Raw genomic sequence first — 22,562 nt, forward strand, 5'->3', positions numbered from 1 at the left:
TGACTTTTACTATTGCTACTTCCAATAGGTGGCGCTAGAGTTTGTCTCCTTCCTCCCTGGAGGATCAATTTGAATATTTTACATGTAGTGAGCCAGTGGTAGAAGGTAAATCATCAGCCCACATATCTCTGCTGTACAAATGCCACACATTAATTATAACTTTTCTAATTTTGTTACATGCGAGCAGAGCAGGAGCAATTACATTTTTCCTTATTTAGCTTCTCACAATTTCAGTTCTCACACATTGCTCTTGTAATAATTCTCCTTGGATTCCATGGTTATTCACTGTCCAATATCCACATCACTGTCCATATCCTGGCACTATAAAATTCAGTGATGAGGGACGGGGATTACAAGGCTTGCAAATGAGCCACTAATCTGTAAAGTAAACTTTTTTATGGGTTAGGGTTGACCATCTCCTTTTCAGAATATGTATGCACCTCTGTTCCTGTAATGTAAAGATGTTGGAAATTCTGTCTTCCAGTGTTAGACTTCTAATGCAATTGTATAGAGCAATATCTGTAAACTGGGCTGGTTATTATATTGAAGTATTGGAGTACGTAACAAAGGAATTGTGCACTTGGCTGACCCATAGCACCGTCCTGTATGGCAATGCATGGAGGCTGTAGCAGGGGTGGACATATCATTGGTGCAATCTGTGCTACCGCACAGGGGCACAAGAGTTAACCGGGATAATTTGTACCTCCAGGACAGGTGGAATTGTGCATTATAATGAGCTATTGGACTGCAAAGGGCCCTTTAACGGTTCTTGAACAGGGGCCCTTCTCTGTGTCCAACACTGGGTGGAATTCAGAGCCATACAACATCCATGGACAGCCATAAAGACTCCATTGGAATCTATCTGCATGGAGATTTTTCATACCGGGTCTGAGGAGCGTGCTGTGATTTTATTGCTGTAGGATTTGAACAGAATTATCCGAAAATATCTCTGTAGGTATGTGTATTAATGGAGTTGTATAGTAAGGTACATTAGAGAGCTCTGTGGCAACCCTATAACACCGCCATACAAAACCCAACTTTATTACACCCAAGATTGAGTTCTTATACAGACCAGTTAGAAGTGTCCATTTTTAGTGGGTTTGGGAGTTTAACCATAACTCAATTTTAGGCTGCAGTCATACATTCTTGTGTTACCATCGGAGGGAAGGGGGGGTTTATCTCATCTGTTTTTTGTCTTCACTGAAGCGGGTAGACTATTTGAGCTTTGTATCCGATGGACTAGTTGAAAATGGATGAAACTGTCTTCTGCGTTTCATCAATTTTATATTGATCCACATAGACTTTAATGGCCGATTCTAATCTGCTAAATGGATGAGAATACTGGATTGCAGTCAAGGGCCGTTATAAAAAATTATGTGTGGAGATATCAACAAAAATCTAAGGGTCACGGCGCTTTCCGAGAAAAAATGGACATCACACAAAGATGTCTCGTGCACGTGTGAATGCAGCCTTACTAAGAGAACAGACCTATTCTTGCTATTAGGATTTACTCAAACCTCCTTACTCAATTATTGAAGTGAAATAATATTAGTATTTCCTTGCGCACAACCTTCATTGAGATCCCATGTCATGGAAGCTCAGCTAACTCTGAAACCAATGTAAGTCAGGTATTGTAGACTGGTACAACCAAAATGAGAAAATATAACTTCCACACTTTGCAAATTCTTGTCCTAGGGCTAGGTGATTCTAAAAAATGTGTCCTATATGGATATGATCTGATTTGAGATAATCAGCACATACCTACCAGTCAGGGTCGGACTGGCCCACCAGAGAACCGGAGGATCCTCTGGTGGGCCTAGGCACTGGCACCTTCTGGCAGGACTGCCAATGGCCTTATTCATGGGGCTCACCCTGGCCGGGCTACTTACTAGGTTTTTTTAAGCCATAGTCGGGCTCCCCTCCTATGCCGCACTACTACATGGCTAATTTGCATGTGATGGGCTTCACATGCAAATTAGCCATGTGCTGGCACCAGGGTCAGTGGAGTAGAGCAAGACACAGGCACATCATCCAATGGCACAGCGTGCAGTGGCGTGATGAGGTAATCAAGCTGCGACCTCATCACACTGCTGCAAACAACACAGAGCCGTAGAAGTGAGGAGGAGGCGAAGGGGAAGGTAAGCGCTCCGTAAGCTGTAGACAGGGCTGGGAGAGTATAAGAGTAAGGTCAGGAACCCACTCCAGTGGTTAAAGAAAAAAACCCTGGAGAGAAGCGTGTATTACCTTGTATTATACCCTGATATTATTAGCAGGGTTTACCATGCAATTGGTGGTCTTATATTTATTTCTGTGGCTACATAGTGGACCTCAAGAATGATTTTCTCTGGTGGCTCAGGGTACTCCAGTCCTACGCCGCTACCAGTCACAAAGCAAGTGGCAGTAAATATTTCTCCGATAGGGTGTTATCTGCTGGCGCTCGCTCCAGTTTTCCTGAGGTTGATTAATCGCGTTCTCACTTCGTAACAACAGAGACATCATTGTTTCCTCATCAATGAAACATAAGTCTCCAACCACAAACAAGCAATCGCTAAGGAGCAACTGATTAAGAAATTACACAAAATTATGACCGGGCCAGCAGAGTTTGATTCTATCACACCTAAATCATCTTGCAACACATTATTCTGGGTAGGGTAAATCGCGGCGTAACACTCGTCTTTTCTATTAAGCCCTCTGAGTTAGGGGGATTTCTAATGACAATCCTTGAGATTACAGGATTTAGCATTGTATTTAAACAGGCAATTTGATGCGGAACGCAGTGTGAATCACTAGCCGCTTCTGAAATGCTTTTTTTTCTGATTTACCGTAATTAAAGTCGCTTCTATTTATAGAGCCTGAGAAAATCCATTTAAAGGTTAGGGGAAGCGAGCATCTTGTAACTTTATAATGAGCAGGAGGGTCAGTCACTGATCATCCTTTATCTACCATGGCGTTTTATTGATACGGAAGAGTTGTGACCCGCGGGTGCACTATGCCCTCTATTGTTGGCGTAAATGAAAGAGGCTTTTAACAGCCCCCAGACCCTCTTAATTTAAAGCACCTCTCTCTTCAGATCCTGAGTGCGGTGACTGCTGCACAGAGGAGGGTAATTAATGTGGGTTAATGACAAGTAAAACAGGGAAAACCAAAAAGGAGTGGGAAGAGGTGACACTTCTCGGTGACATAATCAATGCATTCTTTTTCCCTCCCTCTCTTTCAGCTTTCTGGATCTGCTCCGCGCTGCCAACTCAACCTTCCTATATTAAACTCTTGCCTCCCTCCTCTCCTCCAGAGAACCTGGATCCATTAATTAACAAACAAACGTCTTTCTCCTTTCCATGTCTCTCCCAACACTTACAGGCCACTATGTGACATTAACTCCCTTCCTCCTCGTTCGCTCCATACCAGGGATTCAGGCTTTTTCTAGTATTTCTTTTTTTTGTTTTTCTCTTTTTCTGCCAATTTAGTGATCTAGACAAAGACTTTTGGAATAACAATGACAGCACAGCCCACCAGAAATGGAGCTCTTACCCTCCAAAGGAGTTTATCCTAAACATTTCACCTTACGCCCCCTATGGTGACCCAAGGCTGGCCCTCAAGTGAGTCTTTCTATTGCCTGGTATGGTCGTATGTAGTGAGTATGTACAACTCCCCAACTCCTCACACGCCTCCTCCCACCTGCTCCTCTAACCCTCGCTCCACTTCACCCCCATGGGCGGATAAGCCATGGAGACGAGCAACCCATCCTAGCTTCCTCTAACAGACACAACTCCTATCTAGCCTCCTTTCGACCTCCACTCCCTTTCCACCCAATGCCAGGAAGGGTTGCCCGTTATAGCAGAGTGTGCTCTACATCCGCACTGTGTGGTCTGATTCACTAACACGCCTCTTTCTTCCTGTGGCTGGCTAGCTGTCTGGTGCCTCTCCCGACAGATTTTCTCCATGTTAACCCTATGTTGTTTCTTGAGATGTGGAACTTTTTACCGTCATCATACCCAGGCTGCCGTCTTCCTCCCTCTTCTAACGAAAGATGCTTTGGGTTATTTTTGTATATGTTGTATAATGCTATTGGTTTTCAGAGCTGACCTATCTCTCTTTCTCTCTTTTTTATCTGGTGTCTTTGTGTGTTTATATGTTTTTTCCGCCATTGTGTGTTTCTGTCTTTACATTTGCGTGTCCTTTCTTTGCACGTGGGCGTTTTTTCAGTGGCACAGTATTGTCTGGTAGTAAATCGGCTGCATGTGGCACCTCTGGTTTATTGGATAAAGATGGTCGGATGGGGGATAAGCAGTTTCGAAGTGAAACCATGAAGATCAGTATGTCATCCCAAAGCCATCACAGCGAACCAGGCCTGGGAAAACCAGGAAGAGGTCGTTGGCACACCGTTCAGAGTCACTTGGCATCCGGGAATCTCAGAACCAAGTGAGTGTTCGAGAAGTTCAACAACTCAAACTTCATAAAAGCCACTGGAACTAGGGGACATCCCAGATTGCTTCTTCAAAGAAACGACACCTTTAGGCAGCATTTTACCTAAAGAGACTCCTCATATATACTAGGTATTTCTTTTGTTCGTCTTATGACCAACACTAGTTACAGCTGTAGTACCTACAAAGTAGAAGAACATATGTCCATAGAAATGGTAGTTTTCTGTAAAGGATCTTCAGATGAAATAACTAGTGATGAGCAAACACTACCATGCTCAGGTGCTTGTTACTGGTAATGAGCAGTTAATACTCGCATGGACACCACACAAGTACCCAAGTATAATGGATCTCAATGATGAACTCAAGCATTTTTTCAGAAAATGTTCTGGAAAAATGCTTAAGTTCCACATTAACTTCCATTATACTTGGGTACTTGGCTCGAGCTTATCCTGCTTGTTACGAGTACCTAGCACCTTAGCACTGCAGTTCCTGCTCATCACTAGTTACAAGTACCGAGCACCTGAGCATGGTAGTGCTCACTCATCACTAGGTACGAGTACTGAGCACCCGAGCAAGGTAGTGCCCGCTCATCACTAGTTACAGGTACCTAGCACCCGATCATGGTAGTGCCTGCTCATCACTAGTTATGTGTACTGAGCGCAGTAGTGTTTACTCATCACTAGTTACGAATACCTAGCACCCGAGCATGGTAGTGCCTGCTCATCACTAGTTACGAGTACCTAGCACCCGATCATAGTAGTGCTCGCTCATCACTAGTTATGTGTACCGAGCATAGTAGTGCTTACTGATCACTAGTTACGAGTACCTAGTTACAAGTACTGAGCACCCAAACATGGTAGTGCCCGCTTATCACTAGTTACGAATACTGAGCACCGGAGCATGGTAGTGCTCGTTCATCACTACAAATAACAAGTCTTGGATCAAATATCTATAGTATAATGGTACTTTATCTCTATATTTTTATTTTTCTGAGATTTGTATGCAGAGAACATTTGTTTTGTTCATAAAACATTTATCATGGTGCCCACTTCTATTTATTCTTAATATGGTCCTGAGGATTGAATTAATTTTTAATATTATTCAATTTTTGTCAGCAAAGTTTATATTCAGAACGAGACTCTCCACCTAAACTATATTTGTATAAAATTCCAATTTATAACTCAGGCTGAGATGAGGAATGACATGACCCGATTACTGCTAAAGTCATTGTTAGCTGAACATTCTCAACTTCTTAAAAGGCTTGTCCAGGATTTAAAAACTAAAAAAAACAGCTTTTTCATACTAAAAACAACATTTTTCTTGTCCATTGGCCATTTTGTATATAAACTACAACACTTTACACAGTCCATGGACAGAAATTGTGCTGTTTTTAGGCAATAAAAAAGCAGATCCTTTTTTAAAAAACAAAAAAAAAAAAAAGAAAGGAAATTGTCGGCCAGTACAGTGTTAGTAAGCCGCCTGTCATAGTTAACATATGTTTGCAGCTCCAGACTGATTTAATACTAAGCTAAGATCAGAGAAGGAAATAGCCAAATCAAACATTTAGCTATTCCACACTAATCGTATTTTTGCAAAAGGTAAATATAGGTGGAGAACCACTTTCAATGAAGCTGCAGAACAGATTCTGTAAATCAAGGAGAAACAATGCATAGAAATTATAATAAGACTTCAAAGGAATTGTCCCAGATAACAGAAAAAAAGTAAAAAAAAATAAAATAAAATAAGAATGGTGCCACCCTTGTCCATGGGCATCTCCCGGTACTGCTGCTCATTCCATTTGATAAAGTAGGGCAAAGTTACAAATCCAGACATAGCTCATGGATAAATAATCCTTTTGACCCAAACATATCCACGTTTTTTTCACTTTAAGGGAACCTGTCACCAGATTTGTCCCCTATAAACTGTGGCCACCACCAGTGAGCTCTTATACTTGTGAACTCTAGAATACTGTATATAAGAGTCCAGACCAGTCTGTATAACATAAAAACACACCTTTATTATACTCAGCTATGGGGCGATCAGGTCCGATGGGCATCGCTGGCCTTGATTTGGCGCCTCCTTTCTTCCTTCCATTGCCCTCCTTCTTCCCTGCTCCATGTGGATGACGCATCTTATGTCATCCACACAGAGGCCTCCTGCACACGCGCACTTCTCTCTGCCCTGCTGCACAGCTACAGGGAAAGGTCAAAGGCTGCCCGCGCATGTGCATTAAAATACTTTGATCTGACCTAAGCAGAGCAGATCACAGTGTACATGTGCAGAAGCGTAATTTAGGCCTCTGTGTGAATGATGTCATCCACATGGAGCTGGGAAGGAGGACGACGATGGAAGAAAGAAAGGAGGCGCCAGGCCGAGACCAGAGACATCCATTGGACCGGACCGCCGCGCACGTGAGTATAATAAAAGATTATTATTTATTATTATAGCACCATTAATTCCATGGCGATTTACAAGGGAAAAAGGGTATACATAAAAACTAGTACAACAATCCTTACCAGTACAAAACAGACTGGTATAGGAGGAGAGAGGACCCTGCCCGCGAGGGCTCACAGTCTACAGGGAGTGGGTGAGGGTACAACAGGTGAGGACAGAGCCGCTTGCGGAGTGGTATACTGGACTGAGGGTTATTGTAGGTTGTAGGCTTGTCGGAAGAGATGTTTTTTATGTCCTACAGAGCGGGCTCTTATATACAGTATTCTGGAATGCTGTGTGTAAGAGCTCACTGGTGGTGGCCGCAGCTTATACGGGAAAAACCTGATGACAGGTTCCCTTTAAGCTTACACATAATATGCTGTTCAATGGCTGCCTGGGAGCTGCCATAAATAAGGTGAGTAACTCTCGTTACTCACAGCAAATCCTAGATAGCAGCCCCAAGTGCTTCAGTAACACTAGAATTAAAAACTAAATAAACAGTGAGTTTAATTTTGTATTAAAAATACTTGATTTCAAAATCACTATTATTAATACAAAAATAAAAATGTGACACCTTCCCTTTGATAAAATCTATGATTAGTCTGCAGCATCGGAGGCAAGTGAAGGCTGATCAGAGACGTCAGATGACAATTGAATTTAGCCAACAAAAGCCAAATAATTCTGGCACCTACGTATATAAATTCTATCAGACGATGCAACCCCTGATCAGAATGCCAATATATCTAACACCTTGTTGTCAACATTCAAAGGCTGAAATCAATGCAACTTGTACATTCTAGTTCCAAACCTCTCAAGGCTAATATTTCTCATTAATGCAGCTCTGCTGTGGTTTTTTTTTTTTACTGCCACAGGGCGATTATAGTGACTCCATACCAGGAAGACATGAAACATTCCTGAGGATTGACAAGCGTGCATTTTAACAGGATCATTTGATCTCATTAACTAAAATGCGTAAATCATAATGACTAATCCTGGGGAGGAGATTGTTTTTAACTGCTCAAAATAAGTTGAATTAGACTACTGGACTACTTACTACCGAGTAGGGCTTATTTTTAGGCATACTCAAAAAAGACCATAAAATTCAATCAGGGCTTACTTTGGGGGGTAGGTCTTATTTTCGAGGAACGGTATGTCTTCTCAAGGTTTATTAGTCACGTACCAGCGGTGGGAGCCATGTTGTCCTTAAATTATGGCCTGTTAAAAGAATTTGCTAAGGTTTAGAAAAGTTTTTTTCACTCTCCACAGACAGCACAACTATTGGTTATTGATTCTTAAGCCTGCTTTACACGGGACGACCGATCGTGCGATTTCACGATCGATCGTACCCGCCCCCGTCGTTTGTGCGTCACGGGCAATTGATTGCCCGTGGCGCACAAAGTTGTAACCCCCCCGTCACACGTACTTACCTCCCGTGCGACGTCGCTGAGGGTGGCGAACATCCACTCCCTGAAGGGGGAGGGACATTTGGCGTCACAGTGACGTCACACGGCGGCCGGTCAATAGAGGCGGAGGGGCGGAGATGAGTGGGATGTAAACATCCCACCCACCTCCTTCCTTCCGCATAGCCGGCGGGTGCCGCAGGATGGAGGTAAGCTGCTGTTCATCGTTCCCGGGGAGTCACACGGAGCAGCGTGTGCTACCCCGGGAACGATGAGCAAGCGGCGCCATTTTAATTAAACGAGATTATGAAACCGTGCGACGAGTACATGACTCATGATTTGTGAACGATACTGCGTCGCTCGGAGGAGTCACACAGCCCGACGTCGCAAGCGATGCCGGATGTGTGTCACAAAAACCGTGACCCCGACGATCTATCGCACGATAGATCGTCTTGTGTAAAGCACCCTTTAGTGCAGCTCAGCCTTATTAATTTCAAGAAATCATCTCACCATATGGAAAAACCATGTAGCAGCACATGGTGGGCCTGTACTTTAATAGTATACAGTCTCCTGAGTAGAGATGAGCGAACCGGTCCCGGTTCGGCTCGAGGTCGGTTCGCCGAACGGAGGTCCCGTTCGAGTTCGGCTCGTCGAACGTTCAACGAACCGAACTCGAACTGCATAGGAAACAATGGCAGGCAATCACAAACACAGAAAAACACCTAGAAAACACCCTCAAAGGTGTCCAAAAGGTGACAAACAACTCACAACACATGGGAAAGTGACAAGGACATATACTCATGTGAAAACAAAAGAGCTGGACAAGGAAAAAGAGGAGGAGACACAGATATATGAGTATATGCAAGGAAACATCGATTCCATTATTGTGCAACTTGAGCCCTGCTCATTTTAGGCTTCCAATCTTGATAAATTGCCTGAGCTCACCACGTACGCCTTGGGGATCTTGTCGTGTCCTGCAGCCAGCGTTCTCTCGGAACCTGTCTTCAGTGCTGCTGGGGGTCTGCTGGCAGATAAGCACACATGTCTGTCCACTGACAATGTGGACATGGCTCTCAGAGGACTTTTCTTCCCCTGGGTCAGCCAGGGGAGGCGAAAGGCACGCGTATTTTTGAGAGTGCTTCATGCAAAGCATCTTTTTCATTTTGAAAAGGGGGGTCAACTGATGCCAGTCAAGTGGGGTGTGTGTGGCCCAGTTAGTGGAAACGAGGGAGACTGTGGTTGGAGTCCCCTCGCTGTGTCTCTAAAAGAACCAAGATGAACAAGTCATGGCTCTCAGAGGACTTTTCTTCCCCTGGGTCAGCCAGGGGACGGGAAAGGCACGCGTATTTTTGAGAGTGCTTCATGCAAAGCATCTTTTTCTTTTTCAAAAGGGGGCTCAACCGATGCCAGTCAAGTGGGGTGTGTGTGGCCCAGTTAGTGGAAACGAGGGAGACTGTGGTTGGAGTCCCCTCGCTGTGTCTCTAAAAGAACCAAGATGAACAAGTCATGGCTCTCAGAGGACTTTTCTTCCCCTGGGTCAGCCAGGGGACGGGAAAGGCACGCGTATTTTTGAGAGTGCTTCATGCAAAGCATCTTTTTCATTTTGAAAAGGGGCATCAACTGATGTCAGTCAAGAGGGGTGTGTGTGGCCCATTTAGTGGAAACGAGGGAGACTGTGGTTGGAGTCCCCTCGCTGTGTCTCTAAAAGAACCAAGATGAACAAGTCATGGCTCTCAGAGGACTTTTCTTCCCCTGGGTCAGCCAGGGGATGGGAAAGGCACGCGTATTTTTGAGAGTGCTTCATGCAAAGCATCTTTTTCTTTTTCAAAAGGGGGCTCAACCGATGCCAGTCAAGTGGGGTGTGTGTGGCCCAGTTAGTGGAAACGAGGGAGACTGTGGTTGGAGTCCCCTCGCTGTGTCTCTAAAAGAACCAAGATGAACAAGTCATGGCTCTCAGAGGACTTTTCTTCCCCTGGGTCAGCCAGGGGACGGGAAAGGCACGCGTATTTTTGAGAGTGCTTCATGCAAAGCATCTTTTTCTTTTTCAAAAGGGGGCTCAACCGATGCCAGTCAAGTGGGGTGTGTGTGGCCCAGTTAGTGGAAACGAGGGAGACTGTGGTTGGAGTCCCCTCGCTGTGTCTCTAAAAGAACCAAGATGAACAAGTCATGGCTCTCAGAGGACTTTTCTTCCCCTGGGTCAGCCAGGGGACGGGAAAGGCAAGCGTATTTTTGAGAGTGCTTCATGCAAAGCATCTTTTTCATTTTGAAAAGGGGCATCAACTGATGTCAGTCAAGAGGGGTGTGTGTGGCCCATTTAGTGGAAACGAGGGAGACTGTGGTTGGAGTCCCCTCGCTGTGTCTGTAAAAGAACCAAGATGAACAAGTCATGGCTCTCAGAGGACTTTTCTTCCCCTGGGTCAGCCAGGGGACGGGAAAGGCACGCGTATTTTTGAGAGTGCTTCATGCAAAGCATCTTTTTCTTTTTCAAAAGGGGGCTCAACCGATGCCAGTCAAGTGGGGTGTGTGTGGCCCAGTTAGTGGAAACGAGGGAGACTGTGGTTGGAGTCCCCTCGCTGTGTCTCTAAAAGAACCAAGATGAACAAGTCATGGCTCTCAGAGGACTTTTCTTCCCCTGGGTCAGCCAGGGGACGGGAAAGGCACGCGTATTTTTGAGAGTGCTTCATGCAAAGCATCTTTTTCATTTTGAAAAGGGGCATCAACTGATGTCAGTCAAGAGGGGTGTGTGTGGCCCATTTAGTGGAAACGAGGGAGACTGTGGTTGGAGTCCCCTCGCTGTGTCTCTAAAAGAACCAAGATGAACAAGTCATGGCTCTCAGAGGACTTTTCTTCCCCTGGGTCAGCCAGGGGACGGGAAAGGCACGCGTATTTTTGAGAGTGCTTCATGCAAAGCATCTTTTTCTTTTTCAAAAGGGGGCTCAACCGATGCCAGTCAAGTGGGGTGTGTGTGGCCCAGTTAGTGGAAACGAGGGAGACTGTGGTTGGAGTCCCCTCGCTGTGTCTCTAAAAGAACCAAGATGAACAAGTCATGGCTCTCAGAGGACTTTTCTTCCCCTGGGTCAGCCAGGGGACGGGAAAGGCAAGCGTATTTTTGAGAGTGCTTCATGCAAAGCATCTTTTTCATTTTGAAAAGGGGCATCAACTGATGTCAGTCAAGAGGGGTGTGTGTGGCCCATTTAGTGGAAACGAGGGAGACTGTGGTTGGAGTCCCCTCGCTGTGTCTCTAAAAGAACCAAGATGAACAAGTCATGGCTCTCAGAGGACTTTTCTTCCCCTGGGTCAGCCAGGGGACGGGAAAGGCACGTGTATTTTTGAGAGTGCTTCATGCAAAGCATCTTTTTCTTTTTCAAAAGGGGGCTCAACCGATGCCAGTCAAGTGGGGTGTGTGTGGCCCAGTTAGTGGAAACGAGGGAGACTGTGGTTGGAGTCCCCTCGCTGTGTCTCTAAAAGAACCAAGATGAACAAGTCATGGCTCTCAGAGGACTTTTCTTCCCCTGGGTCAGCCAGGGGACGGGAAAGGCACGCGTATTTTTGAGAGTGCTTCATGCAAAGCATCTTTTTCATTTTGAAAAGGGGCATCAACTGATGTCAGTCAAGAGGGGTGTGTGTGGCCCATTTAGTGGAAACGAGGGAGACTGTGGTTGGAGTCCCCTCGCTGTGTCTCTAAAAGAACCAAGATGAACAAGTCATGGCTCTCAGAGGACTTTTCTTCCCCTGGGTCAGCCAGGGGACGGGAAAGGCACGCGTATTTTTGAGAGTGCTTCATGCAAAGCATCTTTTTCTTTTTCAAAAGGGGGCTCAACCGATGCCAGTCAAGTGGGGTGTGTGTGGCCCAGTTAGTGGAAACGAGGGAGACTGTGGTTGGAGTCCCCTCGCTGTGTCTCTAAAAGAACCAAGATGAACAAGTCATGGCTCTCAGAGGACTTTTCTTCCCCTGGGTCAGCCAGGGGACGGGAAAGGCAAGCGTATTTTTGAGAGTGCTTCATGCAAAGCATCTTTTTCATTTTGAAAAGGGGCATCAACTGATGTCAGTCAAGAGGGGTGTGTGTGGCCCATTTAGTGGAAACGAGGGAGACTGTGGTTGGAGTCCCCTCGCTGTGTCTGTAAAAGAACCAAGATGAACAAGTCATGGCTCTCAGAGGACTTTTCTTCCCCTGGGTCAGCCAGGGGACGGGAAAGGCACGCGTATTTTTGAGAGTGCTTCATGCAAAGCATCTTTTTCTTTTTCAAAAGGGGGCTCAACCGATGCCAGTCAAGTGGGGTGTGTGTGGCCCAGTTAGTGGAAACGAGGGAGACTGTGGTTGGAGTCCCCTCGCTGTGTTTTACATGCTTTTAGAAGGGCATGACATGGCTTGGAGGTTGACTTTCATCATCTGCAAACTGTTGGCTACCAAAATGCTGCCTTTCCAACAACTGTGGTTATAGACAATGAGGAACATACTGATGAAGATGAGACGCAGATACCCGATTGGGATGACAACTTAAATATTCGGTCAGGGCAAGAAGAGGCTCGGTCTGAGGGGGAGGGGAGTGCAAACACAACAATTGATGATGAAGTTCTAGATCCCACCTACTGTCAACCCACAGTCAGACAATCGAGGAGGTCAACAGAGGCGGTGGAGGAGGATGCAACCGACGTCGAAGTAACCTTGCGCCTTCCTGGACACAGTCGGAGCACTGGTAGCACGTCTACAACTGCATCCTCAGCCACCACTCTGCCTCTGAGCATTATTCGGGGTGGATCAACAGGTCGCATGGCCTCTAAGCCTTGCCTAGCCTGGTCCTTTTTTGACATAAAAAAAGATCGCCCAAATTATGTGATCTGTAACATTTGGCATGGTTATCTTACTAGAGGTCAAAACCTCAGCAGTTTGACAACTTCTTCCATGAATCGTCACATGAATAAATATCATATGGCCTGGTGGGAAGCTCACCGTGCTGCAATGCGGCCTAGCGGAGCCAACCATCCACCGCCTGCCCCTTCCAGTGCATCCGCGCGCTCGTCATCTTCTAGGACTGTGGGGACAGCTGTCACACCTGTTTTTCCACCCACAACTTCCACCACTGTAACCGCAACAGGCAGTTTGCTTGGTAGGTCGTCAGTTGGTTTGGAAGGGGAAACAAGTGATTGTGTACAGCTCTCTCAAACATCGATAGCACCAACGTTGGATGAAGGCAACATCATGTCTCCGCCTGCACTTTCCTCACAAACCTGCATTTTTCAAGGGACACCCTACTCAACACCGTCTACACACAGCAGCCAGATCTCTGTCCCTCAGATGTGGTCAAATAAAAGGCCACTTCCTGCGACCCATGACAAAGCTAAGAGGTTGACTCTATCCCTCTGTAAGCTGTTGGCTACCGAAATGCTGCCTTTCCGCCTAGTGGACACACAGGATTTTACAGACCTTATGTCTGTCGCTGTGCCCCAGTACCAGATGCCTAGTCGCCACTACTTCTCTAAGAAAGGTGTGCCCGCGCTACACCAGCATGTCACACACAACATCACCGCTTCCTTGAGAAACTCTGTGTGTGAACGGGTGCATTTCACCACAGATACTTGGACCAGTAAGCATGGACAGGGACGTTACATGTCGCTGACTGGCCACTGGGTAACTATGGTGATTGATGGTGAAGGGTCTGCTGCACAAGTCTTGCCGTCCCCACGACTTGTGTGTCAATCCTCTGTCTGTCCAAGTTCCGCCACTGCTTCTGCATCCTCCACCTCATCTGGGTCCTCCACCTCCGCCCCAAGCCTGCCTGGTCAGGCCACCAGCGTTCTCACTGCGCAGAAGGAATCACGCACCCCTCATTACTATGCTGGCAGCAGAGCGCAACGGCATCAGACGGTCTTTAGCTTGACATGTCTTGGGAATAAGAGTCACACAGCTGAGGAGTTGTGGTCAGCTCTGCGGTCCGAGTTTAATAAATGGTTGTCTCCACTCAACCTGCAGCCTGGTAAGGCCGTGTGCGACAATGCTGCAAACCTGGGTGCGGCCCTTCGCCTGGGCAAGGTGACACACGTACCTTGTATGGCTCACGTGTTGAACCTTGTCGTCCAGCAATTTTTAACACACTATCCCGGCCTAGATGGCCTTCTGAACAGGGCACGAAAACTGTCTGCTCACTTCCGCCGTTCAAGCGCCGCAGCTGAGCGACTTGCATCGCTCCAGAAGTCTTTCGGCCTGCCGGTTCATCGCCTGAAATGCGATGTGGCGACACGCTGGAATTCAACTCTCCACATGTTACAGCGACTGTGGCAGCACCGCAGAGCCCTGGTGCAATACGTCATGACGTATAGCCTGGGCCAACGAGATGCAGAGGTGGGGCAGATCACCCTGATGGAGTGGTCTCAGATCAAGGACCTAGGCACGCTTCTGCACAGTTTCGACATGGCGACGAATATGTTTAGCGCTGACAATGCCATTATCAGCATGACGATTCCAGTCATTTACATGCTGGAGCACACGCTAAACACTATTCGGAGTCAGGGGGTGGGACAACAGGAAGGGGAGGAACTACAGGAGGATTCATATGCGCAAGACACAACAACATCACCAAGGTCCAGACGTTCATGATCACCAACGCGGCAGGCATGGGACCATGGGGGACAGGGATCAACAAGGGCGCATGGTAGCAGGCGAGATGTTCAGGAAGGTGCAGGAGGACATGAAGATATGGAGGACGAACTGTCCATGGACATGGAAGACTCAGCAGATGAGGGGGACCTTGGTCAAATTTCAGTTGAAAGAGGTTGGGGGGAGATGTCAGAGGAAGAAAGAACGGTTAGCACCTCTATGCCACAAACACAGTGTGGACATGGTCCGCATGGCTGCGCAAGACACATGAGTGCCTTCTTGTTGCACTACCTCCAACATGACCCTCGTATTGTCAAAATTAGAAGTGATGATGACTACTGGCTTGCCACACTATTAGATCCCCGGTACAAGTCCAAATTTTGTGACATAATTCCAGCCATAGAAAGGGACGCACTTATGCAGGAGTATCAGCAGAAGCTGTTACTCGATCTTAGATCCGCTTTTCCACCAAACAACCGTGCAGGTGCAGGGACTGAATCTCCCAGTTGTAACTTGACAAACATGGTACGGTCTCGTCATCTTCAACAGTCTACACGTACCAGTAGGACCGTATCTGGTGCTGGTAACAGCAATTTAATGGAATCTTTTCATAATTTTTTTAGACCCTCCTTTGCAAGGCCACCAGAGACAACAAGTCTGACACATAGTCAACGGCTGGAGAGGCTGATACAGGAGTATCTACAAATGAACATCGATGCCATGACTTTGCAAATAGAGCCTTGCTCATTTTGGGCTTCAAATCTAGAAAAATGGCCAGAGCTATCCAGTTACGCCTTGGAGATTTTGTCGTGTACAGCTGCCAGCGTTGTCTCTGAACGTGTCTTCAGTGCTGCTGGGTGTGTGCTGACAGATAAGCGCACGCGTCTGTCCAGTGACAATGTGGACAGACTGACGTTCATCAAAATTAACAAGTCATGGATCCAGAAGGAATTTACAACCCCTGTGTCATCCTGGGGAGAGTAAATGCTTGTGGATTTGGAATGTGCTTGATGCAAATCTAGCTGTGAAGTGTACAACTATGGCACAACTGCTGCCACTGAATGGGTGGGTGTGTGTGGGGCACAATTTTTGGAAAAAAGGGAGGCTCCGCTTTGAGTAACCCTTGCTTACATTGTTTTTAAAAGGAGCCAAGATGACCAAGTCATGGTTCAGCAAAGACTTTATCTACCTACCCCGGTGTCATGCTGGGGACGGTTAATTATGGCGTATTTTTGAATGTGCTTGATGCAAATCAAAACATCCTGTTTGCAACTAGGGCACAAGTGCTGCCACTGATGGGGTGTCTGTGTGCCCAATTTTTGGAAAAAAGGTAGACTCCGCTTGGAGTAACCCTTGCTTGCTGTGTTTTTTAAAAATGATACAAGATGAACAGATCTGAAGGCAAGATGAAGGCAACATCATGTCTCCGCCTGCACTTTCCTCACAAACCTGCATTTTTCCAGGGACACCCTACTCAACACCGTCTACACACAGCAGCCAGATCTCTGTCCCTCAGATGTGGTCAAATAAAAGGCCACTTACTGCGACCCATGACAAAGCTAAGTGGTTGACTCTATCCCTCTGTAAGCTGTTGGCTACCGAAATGCTGCCTTTACGCCTAGTGGACACACAGGATTTTACAGACCTTATGTCTGTCGCTGTGCTCCAGTACCAGATGCCCAATCACCACTGCTTCTCCAAGAAAAGCATGCCCGCGCTACACCAGCATGTCGCACACAACATCACCACTTCCTTGAGAAAATCTGTGTGCGACAGGGTGCATTTCAACACAGATACTTGGACCAGTAAGCATAGACAGGGTCATTACATGTCACTGACTGGGCACTGGCAAACTATGGTGAGAGATGGAGAAGGGTCTGCTGTCCAAGTCTTGCCGTCCCCACGAGTTGTTTCAATCCTTCTTCTGTATGTAGAAGTTAATACACTGCTTCTGCCTCTTCAACCTCGTGTGGGTCCTCCAGCTTGGCGCAAACCCTGTGTGGTCAGGCCACCCTTCCTTGCAACTGCGCACAAGGACTACCACACACCTCCTTACTATGCTGGCAGCAGAGCTCAATGCCATCAGGCGGTCAAAGTTTTACTTTGAAATGTATGGGAAATGTGAGTCACACCCCTATTCCAGAGAATAGTAGTCAGGCAGGGTCAAAACATTAATTGAGGAACAGGAACACAATGGGACGGCCAGGACTTAATCAGAAAACAAGCAGAGGTGAAATGCGGATCGGCCAACAAGGTACATAAACAGCAAGCAGGAAAAGTAGTCAGGTAACAAGCACACAAAATCATAAAACTGAACTGGGGGTAAAATTAACCAGAGGTTCATAGCTATGTCTGGCAGTGGTCTGCAGACAGGATGGGCATAAAAAAGGGTGTGGTGTCTTCCCATTGGTTGTAGCTGAATGATGGTATTTCATCTGTGAGATACCCACCAGCTACATTCAGCCAGAGATTCTGCATCTGTCAAGGTAATGCAGCCCAGTGGGTGAGCATAACCTGCGTCCACCTGCGCCGCTGGCATCGACTACTCTCCCATCATCAGCACTATTCATGAAAGGAACACGTTGTCACCTGGCGACCGGAGTACAAATTGACGGAGCGGACTCCGTTGGTGACTTAACAGCCGTGTGCGGCAATGATGCAAACCTGGCTGCGGGCCATCCTCAGGGCAATGTGACACACGTGCCTTGTATGGCTCACGTGTTGAACCGAATTCTCCAGCAATTTTTAAAACACCATCACGGCCTACATGGCCTTGTGCAGCGGACACGCTCGCTATGTGCTCAATTCCATCGTGCGCACACAGCAGCTCAACAACTTTCATCACTCCGGAAGTCTTAGGGTCTGGCAGTTAAACGCCGGAAATGCGATGTTCCGACACGCAGGAATTGGAATCTGCATATGTTGCAGCGTGTGTGGCAGCACCGCAGAGCCCTGCTGAAATACGGTATGACATATATCCTGGGATAACTTGATCAAGAGGTGGTGCAGATCACGCTGCTGGAGTGGTGTCAGATCAAGGACCTATGCACCCTGCTACACAGTTCACAAATGTCGACGAAGATGTTTAGCACTGGCAATGTCATTCTCAGCGTGACAATTCTGGTCATCTACATGATGGAGCACACTGTAATTATTATTCGGAGTCAGGTGTTGGGACAAGAGGAAGGGGAGGAAGTACAGGAGGAGTCATATGCGGAAGGGATAACAAGATCTACGAGGTCCAGATGGTCAGCGGCACCTATGCCGCAGTCATGGTGAGGGAGAGGGATTAACAAGGGCGCATAGTATCAGCAAAAAGTGTTGATGAAAGTGCAGGAGCCCATGAAGAAATGGAGGACGAACTGGCGATGGGCATGGAAGACTCAGCAGATGAGTGAGAGCTTGCTCACATTTCGGTTGTGCGAGGTTGTGGGGAGAGGGCAGAGGAAGGAGGCACAATTCTCACCTCTCTGCCACCAACACACCAAGGACTTGGTCCTCCTGGATGCACAAGACACATGAGCGCCTTCTTGCTGCACTACCTACAACGTGACCCTCGGATTGTATGAATTTGAAGTAATCCTGAATACTGGGTTGCCACACTGTTAGATCCCCGGTACAAGACAAAATTTGGCGAACTAATTCCTGCCATAGAAATGTACGCATGTATACAGGAGTATCTGCAGAATGTGGTACGCAATCTTAGATCTACTTTTCCACTAAACACCAGTGCTGCACAGAGTGAATCTCAACGCTTTGTCATGGATAGGAGGAAATGGTCTTTTACTTGTCCACATCGGAGGGACCGAGGGATGGCTGCTGTGCTGAGATGGCGTTGAGTACGGTGTCCCTGCACAGTTGCACTTTTGGTCATATCCCAAAATGAGTTGAAAAAGGACAGATGCTGTTGGAAAGGGGAACAGGTGTGTTGGAAAGGGGAAAAAAGTTTTGGTCCGTGGATTTGGTGGTTAAGCAACTGTAACATTTGCTGAAGAAACACCATCTGTTACAGTGGGACTGGCAGATTTGGATAAAGTGGTATATAATCTGTGACCGCTATATAACGAAAATTAATAAGAAAAGAAAGAGAAAGGTATATATCCCCATCAGCAGTCAGTGTCCACCGTGCTCCCAGTTGGAAAAGGAGAGGTTGGCAACTGGAAGGTTTGGTGGAGGATACAGAGCTGTGTGGCTATGAAACTAATAGTAGCCTGAACCGAGTTAGACGCCATTCGGATCTGGAGACTGTGAGCCCTGTTAGCGTCACAGGGTCCACATGCCCACCCAGCCCAGGAACTCACTGTTAACAACACAGGGGCCATTGAGTACGCTGACCGTGTGCGTAGGGGCCACACCTGTGGACAGCAGGCGCATCAGCAGCAGCAGGCCTGTTAATGCCACTGGGCTGCACAAGCAGGACTGGTAGGACAGGAGCTGGTCTTAACCATTCTGCGTTACCAACTGTGGTGGTGGCCTGCATCCACCACCCTATCCCTGCCTACCTCTGGCCTAAAGCCGCAATGGGTTCAACACATGGAGGTGTGCTCTTTCGGAGCATAATAGAAGACTGCGCACCTCCTTGTTGGCTCCAGCCCCTTTTATAACCTGGGTCCGCCCCAAACCAGGGTGAACCACAATGCACCTCCTGGAGACAAAAGTAGAGTGACACGTCATGAGTGGCATAACTAGCGTCCTATTTGGAACCGCAACTTCAATGATGACCTCATGGCTGCCATGACCCAAACACCTCACCAGTCATTGTCTGACCATCAATAATGCGGTGACAAGTCATAGGTGTGGGCCTCTGCAAGCCATTTGGGAGGACACCTGATGCCCTGTGGTCTATATGGGACCCCCACATCAGGGGCAGGGCCAAAGAGTTCATTACCGGACCTAGTCTCTGATGCAGTAAGTGCCTGAGCATGCTCAGTAGCATGAAATACAGTCTCTGAAAAAAGACTATCAGCTTTAGCATGGTGTCTAGGCACAAAACAGGACTTAGACCCGGCACGGAATGCAAGCACCTGTGCAAAGAGGCTTTTCACACTTAGTGTGGGAGCATGCGCTGTATCCCGAAAAGAAGACTTAGCGTCAGGAATAACACAGTCAGGCTGAGCATACTCACTACGCGAAACACTGTAATTAGGCTGCAGCTGGGGTAAATCGGCACACGCATGCGCACTAGCTGCCTCTCCACACTTAGACGTGGAGGGGAAATTGCTCTTGGAGATGCTGTCTATGAACAGAAGGAAAAGCTAAAGGAAGCCTGACTTTCTATCCCTCCGAATTATGAAATGCAGCAATGAATTCCATGAGTTTGCTATAACATTAGCGTAGCAAAATGTGCATGAGGGTGTGATGTAGAGGTGCTAGAAATAGCTTGGCACCAGTGGGGCACTAATGGAATACAACAGCCAGTTCTATGATGCCACTAAATGGCAGTATTTTGTGCTATCATTATAGCTTATTAAAAACAGAGCAGGAGGTTGTCATGCAGAGGTGCTGCACATAGATTTGCAGTAGTGTGAATAGACAAAAGTACAATAGCCACGTTTAGGATGCCACTAGGTACACTGAGTGTTTGCTAGTATAATGGCTTAGTTTAAAAAAGTTTGAGTGTGCAATGCAGGCAGACGTGCTGCAAATATGTTTACAATAGTGTGAATAGACAAAAGTACAATAGCCACGTTTAGGATGCCACTAGGTACACTGAGTGTTTGCTAGTATAATGGCTGAGTTTAAAAAAGTTTGAGTGTGCAATGCAGGCAGACGTGCTGCAAATATCGTTCCAATAGTGTGAATAGACAAAAGTACAATAGCCACGTTTAGGATGCCACTAGGTACACTGAGTGTTTGCTAGTATAATGGCTGATTTTAAAAAAGTTTGAGTGTGTAATGCAGGCAGACGTGCTGCAAATATGTTTACAATAGTGTGAATAGACAAAAGTACAATAGCCACGTTTAGGATGCCACTAGGTACACTGAGTGTTTGCTAGTATAATGGCTGAGTTTAAAAAAGTTTGAGTGTGCAATGCAGGCAGACGTGCTGCAAATATCGTTCCAATAGTGTGAATAGACAAAAGTACAATAGCCACGTTTAGGATGCCACTAGGTACACTGAGTGTTTGCTAGTATAATGGCTGAGTTTAAAAAAGTTTGAGTGTGCAATGCAGGCAGACGTGCTGCAAATATCGTTCCAATAGTGTGAATAGACAAAAGTACAATAGCCACGTTTAGGATGCCACTAGGTACACTGAGTGTTTGCTAGTATAATGGCTGAGTTTAAAAAAGTTTGAGTGTGTAATGCAGGCAGACGTGCTGCAAATATGTTTACAATAGTGTGAATAGACAAAAGTACAATAGCCACGTTTAGGATGCCACTAGGTACACTGAGTGTTTGCTAGTATAATGGCTGAGTTTAAAAATGTTTGAGTGTGTAATGCAGGCAGACGTGCTGCAAATATGTTTACAATAGTGTGAATAGACAAAAGTACAATAGCCACGTTTAGGATGCCACTAGGTACACTGACTGTTTGCTAGTATAATGGCTGAGTTTAAAAAAGTTTGAGTGTGCAATGCAGGCAGACGTGCTGCAAATATCGTTCCAATAGTGTGAATAGACAAAAGTACAATAGCCACGTTTAGGATGCCACTAGGTACACTGAGTGTTTGCTAGTATAATGGCTGAGTTTAAAAAAGTTTGAGTGTGTAATGCAGGCAGACGTGCTGCAAATATGTTTACAATAGTGTGAATAGACAAAAGTACAATAGCCACGTTTAGGATGCCACTAGGTACACTGAGTGTTTGCTAGTATAATGGCTGAGTTTAAAAATGTTTGAGTGTGTAATGCAGGCAGACGTGCTGCAAATATGTTTACAATAGTGTGAATAGACAAAAGTACAATAGCCACGTTTAGGATGCCACTAGGTACACTGACTGTTTTCTAGTATAATGGCTGAGTTTAAAAAAGTTTGAGTGTGTAATGCAGGCAGACGTGCTGCAAATATGTTTACAATAGTGTGAATAGACAAAAGTACAATAGCCACGTTTAGGATGCCACTAGGTACACTGAGTGTTTGCTAGTATAATGGCTGAGTTTAAAAAAGTTTGAGTGTGCAATGCAGGCAGACGTGCTGCAAATATGTTTACAATAGTGTGAATAGACAAAAGTACAATAGCCACGTTTAGGATGCCACTAGGTACACTGAGTGTTTGCTAGTATAATGGCTGAGTTTAAAAAAGTTTGAGTGTGCAATGCAGGCAGACGTGCTGCAAATATCGTTCCAATAGTGTGAATAGACAAAAGTACAATAGCCACGTTTAGGATGCCACTAGGTACACTGAGTGTTTGCTAGTATAATGGCTGAGTTTAAAAAAGTTTGAGTGTGCAATGCAGGCAGACGTGCTGCAAATATCGTTCCAATAGTGTGAATAGACAAAAGTACAATAGCCACGTGTAGGATGCCACTAGGTACACTGAGTGTTTGCTAGTATAATGGCTGAGTTTAAAAAAGTTTGAGTGTGTAATGCAGGCAGACGTGCTGCAAATATGTTTACAATAGTGTGAATAGACAAAAGTACAATAGCCACGTTTAGGATGCCACTAGGTACACTGAGTGTTTGCTAGTATAATGGCTGAGTTTAAAAAAGTTTGAGTGTGCAATGCAGGCAGACGTGCTGCAAATATGTTTACAATAGTGTGAATAGACAA

The 22,562-nt window shown here is 46.2% G+C and overlaps 1 protein-coding gene across 6 annotated transcripts in view; it reads left to right on the forward strand.

The window, feature by feature from the left end:
* The window catches only part of SYT7 (synaptotagmin 7), a 705,049-nt gene that overhangs the window by 403,277 nt on the left and 279,210 nt on the right, over positions 1–22,562 (forward strand). For 2 of the 6 annotated variants that reach the window (XM_075325168.1, XM_075325167.1), the window contains exons 4-5: positions 3,465–3,596; positions 4,204–4,419. The exons of 2 other annotated variants lie outside the window; for them this stretch is intronic. In XM_075325168.1, the coding sequence (XP_075181283.1) occupies positions 3,465–3,596; positions 4,204–4,419 (348 nt within the window). The remainder of the gene's footprint in view (positions 1–3,464; positions 3,597–4,203; positions 4,420–22,562) is intronic. 2 more of the 6 variants (XM_075325171.1, XM_075325169.1) reach the window with 2 other exon arrangements.

The sequence above is a fragment of the Anomaloglossus baeobatrachus genome, chromosome 10 (assembly GCF_048569485.1).
Source record: "Anomaloglossus baeobatrachus isolate aAnoBae1 chromosome 10, aAnoBae1.hap1, whole genome shotgun sequence".
In the NCBI taxonomy this organism is placed as follows: domain Eukaryota; kingdom Metazoa; phylum Chordata; class Amphibia; order Anura; family Aromobatidae; genus Anomaloglossus; species Anomaloglossus baeobatrachus.